Source organism: Aspergillus sclerotioniger (genome assembly GCF_003184525.1).
Source record: "Aspergillus sclerotioniger CBS 115572 chromosome Unknown BO94scaffold_3, whole genome shotgun sequence".
Lineage (NCBI taxonomy): Eukaryota > Fungi > Ascomycota > Eurotiomycetes > Eurotiales > Aspergillaceae > Aspergillus > Aspergillus sclerotioniger.
This window is the reverse complement of record NW_020290993.1, coordinates 851319-868347: the sequence shown is the minus strand read 5'-3', so window position 1 is coordinate 868347 and position 17029 is coordinate 851319. Positions and strand designations below refer to the sequence as shown.

The 17029-nt window shown below is 50.8% G+C and overlaps 4 protein-coding genes across 4 annotated transcripts; 1 reads left to right on the top strand and 3 right to left on the bottom strand.

The window, feature by feature from the left end:
• Positions 1-4136: 4136 nt before the first annotated feature.
• BO94DRAFT_483800 (uncharacterized protein) lies at positions 4137-10179 on the top strand. The gene is made up of 3 exons (XM_025608936.1): positions 4137-5512; positions 5648-8541; positions 8612-10179. Exons 1-3 carry the CDS (start codon positions 4355-4357, stop codon positions 9987-9989), a joined length of 5430 nt encoding a protein of 1809 aa, XP_025471957.1. The 5' UTR covers positions 4137-4354; the 3' UTR covers positions 9990-10179.
• Positions 10150-11404, bottom strand: BO94DRAFT_531097 (uncharacterized protein; the record flags this gene model as incomplete). The annotated part of the gene is made up of 6 exons (XM_025610827.1): positions 11278-11404; positions 11152-11228; positions 11036-11096; positions 10916-10992; positions 10782-10853; positions 10150-10725 (listed from the first exon to the last, which is right to left on the bottom strand). Coding segments are annotated over exons 2-6 (416 nt in total), but the record flags the coding sequence as incomplete, so codon positions are not given.
• A 2137-nt stretch (positions 11405-13541) lies between these two features.
• Positions 13542-15326, bottom strand: BO94DRAFT_562851 (MDR family MFS transporter; the record flags this gene model as incomplete). Its single annotated transcript, XM_025614318.1, has 4 exons — positions 13542-14667; positions 14720-14835; positions 14889-15204; positions 15268-15326. 4 exons carry the CDS (start codon positions 15324-15326, stop codon positions 13659-13661), a joined length of 1500 nt encoding a protein of 499 aa, XP_025471955.1. The 3' UTR covers positions 13542-13658.
• A 576-nt stretch (positions 15327-15902) lies between these two features.
• BO94DRAFT_531095 (thioesterase domain-containing protein) lies at positions 15903-16990 on the bottom strand. The gene is made up of 2 exons (XM_025610826.1): positions 16158-16990; positions 15903-16098 (listed from the first exon to the last, which is right to left on the bottom strand). Exons 1-2 carry the CDS (start codon positions 16872-16874, stop codon positions 16033-16035), a joined length of 783 nt encoding a protein of 260 aa, XP_025471954.1. The 5' UTR covers positions 16875-16990; the 3' UTR covers positions 15903-16032.
• Positions 16991-17029: the final 39 nt, after the last annotated feature.

Here is a 17029-nt window from a genome sequence, read left to right as displayed (position 1 = left end):
ACTGCTGATTTCTTCTCAGTGGCATATTGCCTCCGTAAGCAAACAATCATGCCGGAAGTTATTTTGCTTTATCCTTGCTCTCTTCTCTCTTCACGGGATTTGGGACCCAACTGAGACCCCTGCGGGCGGCCGTCTTGTCTTGTCCCGTAATATTCTCGTCGATGGGGCGCCTAGTCCCCATCGGTCGGACTGGCCTAATGCCGACCCAACTTTCCCCTCGCGCAGCCCGGATTCCGTGGGATGACATGGAGATGAATCTTGACCTTTTTGCATGCGGTTACACTCACTATGAGCCGTGTCCTCCAATCCTGGTTCGTTGGCTGTTGAATTAAGCTCCACTTCGCCCAGTACGCCGCTTCCCAGAGTGCCCCAGGGGGTACTAGGTAGAGTAAGTCTCCTGATGAATGAATTATTGTTTGCTAAACTCTCGCGGATCAACCAACCAGAGAGAGGAGACCATGCAGTCATCATGTCGGACTGAGGACAGGAAAGCTGCCGGGAAAGAGCGCATTACACCGACCTCCAGTCTGATCCAGGCCGAAGTCCTGCCGGTGTTGGCAACCTTAATCGCGGCATACAGAACGTTAGTCCAGACCTGGCCGAGGGCCGCCGAAACATCGGTCCAAAGGACGGTGGACGAGCGATGCTACAGAAGCGATCCCACAGCTTTCGAGCAATTTGGCCGGCCCGCTGAGGGAAATAACGCGCGACCCAAGCCGGGCATCTGACTGGCTTAGGGTGGCAATCCAACCCCCTCCCGGGCGGCCTAGTGCCTAGTAACCACTAACCCGGCTCGAGACAGTTGCCAAGCCAGTGTTTCCTCTCCCATTCCCCATCCGTGAAACTGCGCTCGGCCTCTCCGCAGTCTGGCTCTTCGGTTGTGGTCGAGTATATCTCCGGATTTCTCTGCGGCTTGCCAGATTTGGGTATCCCGCGTTGCCCATCGGGTTGGCCATGGGAGTACGACATCAGCAGGAATCGTTCCTATCCCCACCCCATGTGCGCCGTAAGTCGTCCGTTTCGCATCCTTCCAAACTGACCTGTCGCTGACCTTGCCTTGTTCATCGAACAGCCTGAGAAGCCCTTGCTTCATCCTTCTTTCGGTCGCTTTTATATCGCCTCGTGGTGCTCTGACACCCTCTCCAGTTCACATGGCAGCACGGAGATTAGCTTAAACGGCATACCGATCGCTTATGAACTATAGATGGCGAAAACCCCGCCAAGGCATTTGCACAGTCGTCCATCTTGAACCAGCGTAAATACCGGCCAGGCGAGGTGATTAATTGACACCAGCCATTTGGGATGTTACCCCGGCTAAACAATTAAGGATCATGATGCCTTGATTGGTGGGCAAGTATACAAGATGTACAACGGTCAAACCCTTCCACAAGGAGACAGGTCATTCTAATTCCCGCACGAATGAAAAGAACAGTTGGGGCAAATGGGTTTACGACACAGTTATTCCACTTTCATCAGGGTGCAAAGCATAACAAGCAATATTGTATGGCCTAATTGTGAATGCTTATCTGGGTACTTGACAAGTACCGCATAGGTACATGTCAATTGTGGGGCTACTAGATCGGATTAAGTCCTAAGCACCGATTCCTTCGGTGCCTGGGTCACGCTCGTGGTCTTGGCCGGAGGATGGCACGAGAGTTTTGTACCCTCACGGTGGAACGGCAAGTACCGCGTGCCTTTTGCAAACTTCCACCTTTTCTGCCCTGTAGAGTTTGGGCAGGTTTGATATGAAACCCGGAGTATGGTGAACAACCCCAGGTGTAAATACAGGCCACCAAACACATGCCAACGTACTCATCTCGAGATTTCAGTATAGCTTAGCGTAGCGCACCAAATGCCTGCGGCAATTCCAGCTCAGGTCATCACGCGATATCTCTAACTAACTTAGGCAGTAGGCCTAGCCGATCGTCGGTGCGCAAACACTCGGCTACGTACAAGGCTGAGCCACCGAATAAACCGGCCAGGTACTATAGGTAGGGTACCTTTGGAGCCGAAACACGGAGGTCAATGCTAAAGCTTAATGTGAGATGATGTCATTTCATTTCCGCTCCTCGTCTAGGATGCTCTGTAAACCAAGCTAGAGCCTTCGACCAATACAACGGAATTGCGAGAATTCAACAATCGCTCCAATAAGCCCGCATGTTAAGAGCACGCTACGAACTGCCGGGATATAAGTCGGACTTATTTTTTGGTGGATTAGATTGCCATACGGCTCGAACAACATCCTCAGAAAGTTGGTCATCCAGCACATATATGATTCAACACGGTATATTATCCAAAATCACAGTCCAATCAACAATGCTAGAAATACATTGAACAACTATCCAAGTAGATATGATGTTACTTCTTCGATCTTATAGAATTCAGATCAGTCCCTCTCTAGGCCCCCCCACTGCCATGTTCTGCACATGTAAGCCCCACTAATCCAAACCAATGACCCATACACATTCTTCAACGGACTCACCTAGATGTCCAAGTACCTTGTTATAAAGTATAAGCGCTTGGCTCCACACTCAGATCAAGATACTATACTGGTGTCAAGCTCAACGGCCATGCAGGCCGCGCTTTACGCATGACATGCAGATACGATGGCGCTATCCAGGATCAGATGGACCCCGTGGGTGTTTCTATCGAGCTAGGCTTTTACCATGCTGCGGTTCCTAAAAGTCTCTTTATTGGTAGACAGGATACCGCAGGCTGTTCTTCATTTGGCAAAACAGAATTCATTTATGGCTAGAGGTCACATGCCATGTAACACAGAACATGTTCACAACCCCTCACCACCAATACCTACACAATGAACCCCCCCAATTACGGGTCTCTTCCAACTTCCATCCACGAACGCGCCCTCCTACTCACTCTCGACGCATTTGGTATTCTATCCTACCCCAATCTTCACGTTCCATAATGATACGCCACCACTGGCCATGGATTTGGGTTACCACGCATCACTATCACCCCGAAAAAGGTCTAAGCAACCTTCAAGGATGCCGATAACGCACAAGCTGAGCGCTGGCTCAGATACGGCTATGCTTATGTGTTATGTGGGATATATGGCGGGCTGAACAGTGGTGGGAGGAGGTGATTCGGGCGAGTTTTGGGCGTGTTCTGGCTTCTGAAGCCGGCCACCTACGATGTTGATGTAGGTCTGGTTATGGCTAGTTGTGAAGCAGGCGAGGGCAATCTGAACCGACTCATATGTCACGTTGCAAAGCGACAGGCTCGATTGCTAGCGAGGGATTGGGTACCCCGTACGCACGCATGGTTCTACTCCAGCTGGAGTGGACGAGACAGATGACTGGGTTTGTGTCCATGTGGGGGAGGAATATGAGAAGGGCTATCGTGCTACTGTAAATGTCGGTTGGAAGAGTCACTTGATTCCTCATGGGAATGGACAGGGGTATCCTGCCAAGTCTATTGACTCGCTCTTGGATTTGATTGATGAGCTGAAGATTTAGGCATACACCGAAACCCCCTATGCACCTCGGAGATAGCGGGTAAGGATTTCCGCTTAAGTCCGAACCGAGGGTCTTCTGGATCTCGCATGTACATTGAGTTCTGAGCTGGTCTGACATCCTTGTAAACACAATTTTCACGGCCTAGGTACTGTGTACAGCTCTCGTGAGAATCTTCCAGGGTGAAAGACTTGCCAGCGATGATCTGATTCGTGATCAGCACCGCTAGTCGGCGGGCCAGCCTCGGGACAACCTTGATCCGTTGTTGATGGATTCCACTTTCGGGCTCGATGAGCTGAACACCATCATGGCCCATCTCATCCGATCTGGAGTACCTACCGCTTCTGCAGTCCATATTGAAATGGCATACTTAGTACCATGAGAAGACAGTCAAACTCCAATATGACTTCAACAGCATTCTCCGCTGGAGGAGATTCAATATGCCCATATCACTGGGATCTTCAGCTCCCTCGGGCCGGACTAGCTATTCGTCCATCTACGAGAGCCCGAGCAAGCCTTGTAGATCAGTGGGTACGTAGTGTCACAAAGCGGCCATCTCTGTGGCCCTACAGGACCTTATTTGCTTTTCCTAGAAGCCTAATTCCTGTCTATTGACTGACTTATGCGAGCACAAGCTGAAATAATTCTTGTTGAGTCGATTGACGGACAAGATGACTCCCGATTTGCGCGGGGCTCTTTCAAAAATGAGAAGTCGGGGTTTCGTTTCTCCCTGGCTTCTGTCTGTTGGGTGATCTTGCGCTTTGCTCAACTGTCGACCTTTCTCTCCTTATTGATTCTGAAACAGAGTATCTCATCGGCTGATCCTAGAGACCTTTATCGCTATCTTCATCAAAGTCAGACGATGGTCGTTCGACCCTAGGATGTCTGGGACAAAGGAAACCGGAGCAGAAAGTCACGGGAATGCGACTGGGAGAGATCCCGTCCCATCTCAACCGTGGACCACATCGTCAACCCTCTTCTTCGATCCCGGCACAATGGGTGGGACAAAGACACTCGGAGCCGGCGGCTTTAGGGAGGAACTTGAGAGAGATTCCGCTTCCACCCATGCGCAGTTGACATCCAAATATACGTCTACATCCCAGGTGGTGGAAGGAGGAACCATCTACGAATCAGGCAGGTTCGGGGATGATGTTGAAAGAAGTGTCCAGTTCTTCCATACACAGTCTGCCTCATCTGGATCATTTGCTACCTCCAAGGTGACCCGAGAGACTTATGGAACAAGTACCTCGGAGATAACAGAGAGAAACTTCGTTTCTTCTAGCATGCAGTCCGCGTCGCCAGAAGTTGCAAGGGTCATCGAAGGTGAAGGGACATTCGGAGACGAGGGCTTTGATGAGTATTTGGGGAAGGCATCAGTTACTTCCAAAGCCCAGGATACATCTTCAAATCCCTTGTTCGCATCTGGAGTCACCCAAGAGGCTTTTGGGACAGACCGGACTGAAACATTGAACAGAAATACCATCTCTTATGCGCAACCTACGTCCGTGAACTTTTCCTTTACATCCCGAGCCACTGAGGAAGGAGGGAACCATGGAGCACAAGGCTTCGAGAAGGGTCGTGGAGATGGGTACTTGCACACGCAGACCGCTTCGTCGGATTTACTTCCTACGGCAAGTCATACCAGGGGTGGTGAGGCCTCCAGCGGCCTTGCTATGCCTCATGCGCAGACTTTAACACCAGATCTCGTGTCTCAGGAACCTGGGAATGACGGGACATCCGAGGCAGCCAATATTATCGGAAGAACTAAAAGGGACTTCCTTATATCTCATGCGGAGCCTCCGTCATCGCCATCGATTCTTATAGCTGAAGATAATGTGATCAACGTGCCGATTGAAGCTGTCGATACTCAAAGAGCTACGGTGAATCATGCACCCGCATCTCCGCAGTCCTCGCCAGCTTTTCCTGTCAACATTCTTGCAACGACTGAAGCAACTGCCATGAGCGAAACAGACGCTTTCGATGATGCAGTCAATGAAGAACCTGGCCCAGCCCATGCAAACTCCACCCCTCCATCGGAAGTCTTATCCACAATGAGAGCAGAAAACGTCACGCACGAGGCGAGCAGGCATGGCAAAAATGCGGCCGAAAAGGAAACTCTTGTGTCTAAAGCTTGTTCGTTGTCAACCATAAGCTCTCCGGTAGAGGTAGAAAAGGCCGAGAGACCATTGGCTTTTACCGCACGTCGCGCATCCTTGAATCCGAATGAGGAGTCATATCTTGCTCAGTTCGCCACCACAGAAGAGGTTGCTCGACTCAGCAGTCTGGCAAATATCTCGCTGGGCGAAGAGTTGCTTAATCCAGGAGGCAAAGACTTTGACTTGTACAGGTGGCTGCGAAAGATTATGTACATGCTAAACCAAGACAGACTCCAAGAGAACGCCACGATAAAGTTTCACAATCTGCATGTCTCGGGGACTCGGTTTTCGCTGCGACGACAACAGACGGTCCTAGATGTGTTTTCCTCCCTGTTAAGGCCACGGGAGACATTCAACTTGGGACCCAAAACTCCCAAGCAAATCCTCTGGGATCTGAATGGCATTCTGAATAGTGGAGAATTGTTGCTTGTTCTCGGACGACCTGGATCCGGATGTAGTGCTGTCGCAAGAGCGCTGTGTGGAGAGCTTCGTGGATTAAAGCTGGATTCTGGATCAATCATTCACTATAGTGGCACTTCTCACCACGAAATACCCAAGGATTTCCAAGGGGTGATGCTTTACAACCCCGAAGTCGACAGACATTTCCCGCATCTGACAGTGGGACAGACGCTGGAGTTTGCGGCATCAGTGCGGACTCCTGCAGAGCAGGCTGCAACACGGACAGAGTATGCAAAGGCAATGACAAAAGTGGTCATGGCGGTGTTCGGTCTGAGCCACACCTATAGCACAAAAATCGGAAGTGAGTCTGTCCGCGGTGTGTCCGAAGGTGACCGCAAGCGAGTCAATATCGCCGAGATAGCTCTTTCAGGAGCAGCATTGGCTGCGTGGGATAAGCCAACCCGGAGCTTGGACTCGGCAGAGGCAACAAAATTCGTACAGTCTCTCAGGCTGTCTGCAGATCTAGGCTCGGCTACTCATGTTATGACCGCCTATCAAGCGAATCAGACCGCATACGATCTATTTGATCGGACTTTGTTATTATACGAGGGCCGTCAGATCTATTACGGTTCTGCCACCAAAGCGAGAGGCTTTTTCGAGCGCCAAGGGTGGTACTGTCCTCCACAGCTGGGTACTGCCGACTTTTTGACCTCTGTTACCAATGCTGCAGAGCGACAGCCGCGTCGGGGTATGGAGAACAAAGTGCCCCGGACCCCGGACGAATTCGCAGCGTATTGGTGTCAGTCCCCAGAATACCAGGAGTTACAGACAGAAATGGGTGCTAGCCAGCAAGTTGCAATGTCAAACGAAGAACGACCTGAGCCTAAGCAAGACAAACAGCAGAAACGCCCATTCTATGCACGGTCCAATCGAGCATATCCCAGCATAACAACGCAAGTCACGCTGACTACCAAACGCGCTTTTCAGCGGGCTTGGAACGAACGTGTTTCGGCGATGTACAAGCTTGTGGGAAACTTCATCATAGCACTGATTATCGGGTCAATGTTCTATAATACTCCCGCTACGACCTCCGGTTTCTTTTCCAAGGGTTCCGTGCTTTTATACATAGTGTTGCTGAATTCCTTCATGTCGCTGGCCGAAATAAGCAGCCAGCACTGCCAGCGTCCGGTTGTGGAAAAGCATGCCTCGTTTGGGTTTTATCAACCCATGGTCGAATCGGCCGCCGTTCTCTTGAGTGATATTCCGACCAAGTTTCTTCTGGTGTTGATCAACAATATCGTCATTTATTTCATGAGCAATCTTCGCCGCGAGCCGTCTCAGTTTTTCATATGCTTTCTATTCAACTTAGTACTCATCATTGTGACGAGCGCAGCTTTTCGATCGACAGCAGCAGTTACAAAAACTCTTGCACAAGCCATGGCTCTCGCCGGTGCGCTGGTGCTTCCGGTTACTGTATACACCGGTTTTATCATTCCTGTCCCCCGGATCCACAAGTGGTTCGACTTTATCCACGACATCAATCCGGCATACTACGCGTACGAGGCTCTTGTTGCCAACGAGTTTCATGGTCGGGGGTTTGACTGTGCTGACCTTGTACCCTCATATCCCATCCTTCAGGGTAATGCATTCATCTGCTCGGTTGTCGGAGCTGTTGCTGGCCGACGCACGGTTAGTGGTGACAAGTATATCTGGGCTACTTATAAGTATACCTATGACCACGTATGGAGAGACTTCGGCATCCTCATCGCTTTTCTGGTCGGGTGGATGATCGTATACTTTGCTGCGGCGCAGTTCATCGCATTTTCAAACGTCATAGTTGACACACCGCTTTTCCGTCGAGGAAATGAGCCTGGATTCCTCAAACATGGAGCAGACCAGGATGGGGATGAAGAATCTGGCCGACCCTCCATGAGTGCAAACCAGGACACGACTACCAATGTGCGAGACAATACCTTGCCCTCAAATACACCCCGACGGGAGATTCTCACCTGGCGCGATGTGACCTATAATATTGACACCAGCGGTGGACACCATCGGGTCCTGGACCAGGTGTCCGGCTGGGCCAAGTCAGGAACGATCACCGCACTGATGAGCATCAACAGCGTCGAGAGGACAACCCTTCTAGAGGTATTGGCACAACGCACTACCGTGGGTACTGTCAGCGGTGAAGTCTTTCTTAACAACTGGTCGTTAAGTTCGAATCTTCAGCGGAAAATAGGCTATGTTCAACAGCAGGACCTTCACCTAGAAACGGCAACTGTTCGTGAGACCTTGCGATTTAGTGCAATGCTACGCCAGCCATGCTCCGTTTCCAAGGAGGAGAAATATACGTATGTTGAAGAGATTATCAAGGTCCTGGATATGGAGGAATATGCCGAAGCTTTTGTGGGAGTTTTCGGGGAAGGGTTGAACACCAAACAACGCAAATTGTTGAGTATTGGCGTCGAAATGGCAGCGATGCCTAAGCTTTTGCTTTTAGACGCACCTAGCAGGTACAACTTCACGATTTCTTCTTTCTCTCTCTCATTTCGATACAGATCAACAGCTAAAATCACACAATAGTGGTCTTGACGCGCAAAGTATTAATGCCATCTACCGTGTTCTGCGGAAATTGGCCGATGCCGGACAAACCATTATCTGCACAGTTCAGGAACCCAGTCCAACCATTCTCAGGGAATTAGACCAGGTGCTATTCCTATCCAACGAGGGCAAGACAGTATATTTCGGACCCGTTGGCGAGAACGGCCAGACCCTGCTGGACTATTTCGAGTCCCACGGGAGTCACCGTACCTGCAGAACTGATGAAGATCCCGCCAAATACCTGCTCGAGACCATCAACGCAGCCACCAACAAACGCAGGGAGGCCTGGTCCGACATCTGGACCAGAAGCAGCGCTGCTGCCATTCAGGATGAGCTCGTCCGCATCCACGCGCACACCGAAGCACAAGATGATCAGCCAGACGACTACCAAGAATTCGCCACATCCCAATTCCTCCAACTCTTCATCGTCCTACGTCGCATGCTACAACAATACTGGCGCTCACCCCTCCACACCGCATCCCGGATAGTCCTGAACATCCTCGCAGCCCTCTTCATCGGCTTCTCCTTCTACAAACCCGGCACCTCCATCCGCGGCCTTCAAGAAACCATCTTCTCCGCCTTCATGCTCTGCACCCTCTTCGCCCCCCTCGTCCACCAAATCACCCCCCTCCTCACCACCAACCGCACCCTCTACGAGTCCCGCGAACGCCCCAGCAAAACCTACTCCGGCTTCGTCCTCCTCCTCGCCACCCTCCTCGTCGAACTCCTTTACCAAATCCCCCTCAGCATCTGCTTCTGGGCCAGCTACTCCTACGCCGTCACGGGCATCCTCTCCCCCCCACGCCAAGGCCTCCTCCTCCTCTTCTCCCTCCAATACTTCATCTCCGCCCTCTCCTTCGCCTTCCTCACCATCCCCACCTCTGCCCTCCTAACCGCCCTCCTCACCTTCATGTCCTTCACCTTCAACGGCGTCATGCAACCACCCCACGCCCTCCCCGGTTTCTGGCTGTTCATGTACCGCGTCTCCCCATTTACTTACTTCGTCAGCGGTGTAACAGCCACACAACTCCACGGTCGTGATATCACGTGCAGTGAGATCGAACTCTCCGTGTTTAATCCCCCGTTAGGGCAATCCTGTGGAGATTATTTGAATGAGTACCTGAAGACAGCAGCGGGTCGGTTACTGAATCCCGCTGCGACTAGCGATTGTCAGTATTGTCCTCTCTCGGTCGCGGATCAGTTCCTTGCTGAGAGGGAGTATAATTGGGATGAGAGGTGGAGGAATTTTGGCATCGGGTGGGCTTTTGTGGGGTTTAATTTTGGGGTTGCGGTTTTGGTTTATTATCTTGTGTGGAGGGTTGGGGTTTTGGATAGGCTTAGGAGGAGGAGGGATGTGTAATGGGGGTGATGGGTCGATGGGACGAGATGGAAGGGGTTGAGGTTTGATCCGACTTTTTTGGTAGGGTTGGACATTTGAGCCGTTTTGAGAAGGATTTAATGAGGTATTGTGGATGTTATAGCATCGTGTGTGTACTTGTTTTCGTATTTTAGTCTGGGTCTGATAGTTTTCAACTGTGCCACCACACTCGAAACAAGAACTAAGTAACCACTTTTTCACGGACAACTTGCTAGACAAACGGCATGACAGATACTTCTCTTTTCTGATTTCTAGAAGGGGTTAAGAAGAAGAGATGGTTCCGTCCTGCGTGCGAGTTCTGCAAGATGTAGGAAATCCCCGGTCCGGCCGGTCCCATGAAGTACGCAAAGCCAGAGCCTCAACAAAATCCATACCAGCTATCAAAGACCAACGAGCCGTCGAACGGGATGAAAAATCTATAGCCGATCAATGCACACACACAAGGTGTCAGGTATCGTCTCAAACGAACATTCCAACATTTTTGCACCGTGCTCCGACCGACATTATCGTTCATCCTGTTACCAAGCTGCCTCGGCATTCCATTCGCCGTCTTCTTCAGTTGGAGCAGATTTGCCCTGGGTATCGCCTCCAGCGTTCCAACCGTCATTCGCGGGCTCGTTGTTCGCGGGCTCGTTGTAACCGGTATCGTTCCAGCCGCCGTCCTGCGGAGCTTCGCCTTCGGCGGGGGCGGTAGGGCAACGTTTGACGGTATGGCCCACTAGTTGACTGTGGTTAGCATGTGCTTTAAAACTGATGACGGGGGGATCAACTTACTCTCGCCACAGTTGTTGCATTTGACCCGGGAATAGTCTCTCTTCTTAGGGCAGTCGCGGCTGAAGTGTCCGACTGTGGCAATGCGGGTTAGCTGTTCGATGGTAGCAAACGGTGTATATAACTCGGGGCTGTACCTTCGTCGCAGTTACGGCAAGTAACGGTGGAGACGTCACGGGGTTTGTCACAGTCGCGGGCAATGTGATCCTCGGATCTGTTCTGTTAGCGAGGTAAAAATCTGGAGAGCTTCGACTTACCCGCAGTTGCGGCAGGTCCTGGGAGCGGGAGCCTGCGGGCAGTCCTTCGCAAAATGGCCCACTATATTGTTGTCAGGTTAGTGTGAGGCCAGTTGTTATAGGGTTGGGTTATTTACTCTCATTGCAACGCTTGCATTCGACACCCTCCGCTGAGCGAGGATTGGGACAGTCTGCCGCTTTGTGCTCAGTAGATCTTGCTATGGTCAGTAAGATACCTTGGTACGAGTCTGAGGCCAACTTACCCGCAATTACGACAAGCGAAGACATTGCGACGTGGCTCAGGGCAATCGCGAGCACGATGTCCTTCGGCACTGCAGTTCACGCATTTAATACCGACACGCTCACGCTCCTCACGCTCTTCCTTGCAACTTCGCGAAATATGACCCATCTCTGCAAGCCATTAGCTATACGATTATCTTTCCAGACATGATCCCCAGCTTACGGCCACAGTTGCTGCACTTTGGAACTTGTCGATCATAGGGCAGGCCGGCGTCAGCCAGGCGATCGAGATTCTCCTCGGGTGACGATGGCCAACGTTCGGCAAGGTTGGCGCGTTGTGGCTTCGGACTGTAGTAAAAGCCCACCACGTAGGTGCAGTTCAGTTTGCCTTGCAAGTCGATAAGGCTGAGAATATCCGACACTTCCTTGTCCTATGGTGACCATAACCCATCAATGCTTATCCGTTCAGAAGAGAACGAAGGAAAGACTTACCAAGGCAATGAGGTAAATGTTAAACTTCTCTTCCCGCATTTTCTTCTCAATGTCGACGAAAGTGGCCTGTGGGAGCGCCTTGGAATAAACCTTGAGGCCCTATACTGTGTCAGCATATCGAAAACATTACAGCGGTCGCATTGGAAAAGGGAAAGTGAATAACGATGAGATAGATGTCTCCTACTTCGCGAAAATCTTCGAGATCACGCTCGTCGCTGGCCTTCTTCAGGACAGCCCAAGCCTCCTCCGGGAGCTTGTCTGGAATATGGTTTAAGTCAAAGCGACGATTCTCAGTGCAGTCGATGGTTTTGTGCCCTTCGGATCATTAGTACAGGTGTTTCATTGCAAGGTAACGGGGTTCAAACCTTCATTTTTGCAATTTTTACACACCTCGGGGGGTCTGTCAGGACATTCGGAAGCAGGGTGTCCTTCCTTCCCGCAGGTACGGCAAGTGCCCTTGAAGGCGCGAGGCTTGGTGCACTCCGCTTTGGAATGTCTAGTTTAGTGTCAGCGAAGGATTATTGCGATATTATCATGGTATCCTTACCCATCCTCACCACAGTTGAAGCATGCCATCCCCTTACGAGGTTCGGGACAATTACGTGCGAAGTGATCATCACTTCCACAGCTGTTCTTGGTTAGCAGGAGCGAGGGGCATAATAGAAGTCATAGAAATATTTACTTGCGGCACCGATTGTCATCTTCCTTGCCTCCACCCGATGGACCAAAGTCATCACCACCGAAGCCACGATCAGCGTCAAAACCACCAGGTCTGGCATTCTCATCGTTGCGAAATCCTATCGCTTTTGTTAGTAACGCGAACTCGGGGAGTGATCGTCGAGTCTTTGGAGAAACTCGTATCCTCTGGACGGGCATAGGGTGACTGTTCTCGGAATGGGACGCGTACCGCCATCGTTGCCATCATCCCAGCCTGGCTGCTCGTCAGGGACCCAGGTAGACATTTCGGCGTGCTCGTGTAAATATCGCTGATGCTAGAGGGACAGAAACTGTGAAATATCGTTGTTGGTTAGCATCAAGAGTCAAGATGACCTCCATATAATAAGAGAGTCAAAGGTCGAGTTTTAGGATTGGGGTGCAATGAGAAGCAACATAGCGTAAAATCCCGATGGCAGTGAGCAGGTGGACTTACACGTTCGGGAATCAGATGGAGCAAATGACTCGGGTGAAATGAGAGCCCGTAGAAAGGTTGGGGAATAGAGGAGAGTGAATATGAAGGATGGGAAAGAGGATGGAAAGGATGAGAGGATGAGAAAAGTGAGCCAGGGAGGGAAGAAACGGGGGAGGAAAGGAACTGGGCGACAGAAGAAGCCGGAGAGGGGATGCAAACGGTGACTACCGAAACAGCCACTGGGCGACAGCTCATTCACTCCTCTGCCGTCTAGGAGCAAACGGCGCGGAAGTCTATCGAGACTGTGAAACCTTCAGCTTTCAGATGTGGTTTTAATTCGCTGCCTTGAGTTGCTGACAACATGAAAACCTGAAAATTTCTCAGGAAGTCGATTGCTAAGTTGGGATTTTCCCACAGACATTGGACTGAGTCGCCCCTTTCTCTCAGTCATATAGCTGATAGTTGTTACAATGACGAGCCAAGATATTATTCTACCAGGCATTGTGTATTTTGAGATCTTAGAGTCCAGGGAAGGAATAGAGTTTGGTGTTCCAAAGGTACTAATTAGATACTATATCTATGACAAAAGCTTAATATATGAAGAAATTCAGCCTTCCCTAGTATTCCATAGACCAATCTAGACTATCGGAGACTAATGGTTCAATTGGCTAGGTCATTAGAAGAGATATAAACAAAGGAAGCTGAGATAGAAGAAGAGTGAAGTTGATCGAGACACCCAAGTATCCAAGCCAAAGTCAGTGTTTCCTAAGCGGACGCCCTCGCTTATAATTTCCGCTGCTTCGCACACGCCGAACTGATCAACAAACATGCCGCACAGGCAAACAACCACCACCAACCGTTCTGCAAACTCTTTGCATACACCTTAATGATAGAATGGTATAAGGTACCCGAGAACTCTGTTTTTACCTTCTGCACGTCCGCCAAGATGACACTGACCTGGTCCGACGTCAAGGATAATTTGCCCAGATTGGAGCGTAGCTCATTCTGATAAACGGCGGCAAAGATGGCGATTCCAAAGATATCACCCACGGTCTGCGTGAAGATCACCAACCCAGTGATCAGGCCGATGTACATGGGCTCGACAGAGAACTGTGACCCCACAAGTAGACCTTCCATCACAGCACCCTGTCCGATACCGATGATGATCAGCTCCACAATTGCCTCGGCGCGGCTGGTTCCCGCATTCCAGCGGGTGAGTAGACCGCTGATGAGAACAATCAGGACGGAGCCAACCCATGCGTTCGCCAGACTGAGACCGTACTTGCTAGTGACCCAGCCCGCGATTGGGTTGCCGATGGCTAGGCCCAGCATCATCGGAAGCAAAGCGACACCTGAGATGGTGGCTGAGTCACCATAGACAAGCTGGAAAAACTCCGGGACGTAGTACATCATACCCAGGAGATTTGCACCGTAAAAGAACTCGGCGAAAAAGATGGCAATAATGGCGCGGCTTCGCAAAAAGACGGGTGGCAGGAAGGGATCCTTGGCCCAGTGTTCCCAGACGACAAAGATCACGAGCAATGCAAATCCACCCACGAAACACCCGATCACGCGAGAGTCGCTCCAGGCGAAGGTATTGCCGCCCCAGGAAATTGCCAGAAGGAGACAGACGGTGCCTCCAATGAGGGTAATGGTGCCGGGGATGTCGAAGTTCTTGATACGATCTTTGTCGATCTTCGGACTGGGAATACGGAGAAAGAAAAAAGTGATGAGAAGACTGATTGGGGAGATACAGAGGTTTATGTAAAAGCACCAACGCCAAGTAACGTATCTGCAGAGGGTTGTCAGATATTTTAAGAGATGATATGCAGTGAGGTACATACTGGGAGAATGCACCACCAAGGAGGGGGCCGGCAACATCAGCTATTGCCCAGACCAAACCGGTGAATGAGACGTACTTCCCCACATCGCGAAGAGGTACTAGATCGGTCACGATAACCTGTCGCAAGAATTGTCAGTATCCAGGTTTTCAAAAGTTCTAGGTTGGCCTACATTGACCAGTCCATAGATGCCACCACCCCCAATGCCCTGAATTACACGAGACCAGATCAACATGTCCATGCTCTTGGAACCACCGCAGAGGCCGCTCCCAAGAATGAAGATAATAGTCCCAACCATGAACATACTCCGCCGACCGAAGATGTCGCCCAGCTTGCTGTATATTGGCAGAACAAGAGCGAAGGTGACGAGAAATCCGGTTCCGAGCCAGGAGGAGTTATTGTACGCATTGAATTCAGACGAGATGATAGGAACAGCAGTGGCGACAATATTGAAATCCAACGCAGCTAGAAGCATTCCAATATTGAGACTGGCGGAATATCATTGGTTAGATCCTTGACTTGAAGGGAAGGGCAATACAGAAACCGCGTACCCAAGCATAACAATCCAGAACTGTCTCAGAGATAGCCCAGCCTTTGCTCCCGGCCGCATATCTTCCTCTGGAAGTGCATCTGGGGCAGCACCTGCTTTCTCAATATCTGTGGAAGGAGTGGTAACTTCTCCTGAGCTCTCCCAGGGCAGGGCATGCTGCTTGTCGATCTCTGTATGCGCCGCCATCATGGAGCCTGCCTTCCGGGGGATGATTATTCTGATAGAAGCGGAACTCCGGAAGATGGGGGAAGCCAAGAGAAAGCTTGAGTCACTGAGTCTTTCATCTAGAGGGCATCGGACCTTACAGGTGTTGGGTGATTTTATAATGAAAAGAGAATGCTCCTATTCTACCTACTATTCTACCCAAGGCGCCGACGTACCTACTGCCCTGACAAATTAGAGTGGAATTGGTCGCCCCGGAGCGGCGAGACCCACCGATTTCCCCGACACCCCGGCCATTCACCGTATCTTTATTGGCTGTATTTGAGGTGGGGCCGCACACACTACCCAATGGACATGCTTCTGGCGGAGACTAAGGTGGTTAGTCCCGTCTTATCTGGGTTTCTCCCGTCGGTGCTTAATCATCCTCTTGATTTTCATCCCGATGCGTTGTTGTCAAACAAAGAGTCAAACACCTCTCGACGCATCATGCGCTGGTGATATTGTCTGCTTCTCACTAATACGAATTGCAACAAAAATCCCCCAAGGCCCAACTAGTATCTATCAGCTGCCTCCACCTCTATAGTACCAAAGCGCCCTTCGTCTTTTATCTGATCAGTGACAAGTCTAGCATCTTGCACGCCAGCTTCAGTTGCCGGGTAATAGCATCCAGCTGATAGTCTGTTAGCTAACATCGCCAGGATAACCGAGGGGTGGAAAGAACAGTCTTACATTGTCTTCCCACATTAGATTGAAATGATGGCCCGGAATATCGAGCACTCCACGAACCATTCCATCCGTCCTTTCCCATCCCAACATTCGCAGATGCCTCCATCGGTCAACCGATACTCGCGCGGGAGCATGTTCTTTCTCTGACTGCTCGTCCGGCACATACTCCTGGCACCGCAGAAGTAACACCGGGGGTGCAGCACCCATATTTGGGAACGATGACGACGTCCAGTCAGGCACAGACCACTTCTCAACCAATTTGTGCGCCCGCTTCATGGACCGGGAAACAAACATTCTTGTCTCTGGAGAACAGTTTGAATGAAGGAATGGACGTGGCGGGACAAGTTTGTCCGCTGGTCCGTGAGGATAGGGACTATCGATCATCACCACGCCCACGACATGAAATTGACCCTCACATTCCAGGATACGTGCAACCTCGAGGGCGATGAAACCACCTAGTGACCAACCCCCAAGTATAATCCGAGTGTTCGTCATTGTTGTTCGAATAAGATTTGCATAGACCCTTGCCATCTGAGGAAGCCCGGACCACATGCGTCCCGTAAAGAAGGATGGGTCTGCAATTCCATAGACTGGTCGACCAAGAGATCCCAAGTGATAGTAGGATATTGTCGTGCCTCCGCCATCATGGAAGAGTACCAGGGGGGTCGAATAAAGGCTATCCTTGGAAGGAGGCTGTATCAAACCGGGGTTAGGCTCCATTCTGCAAAATGATTGTTTTTGTCTCCTATAGAGATTCCTTGTCCCAGGAGGGACTACGCCACAATTTAACCAGACCATCCGAACTTGAGATCACCTACCATCTACAGCAAATCTCGTGTCAGCCGGCCGTGGCTCAGTCCCCGACCAGAATTTCC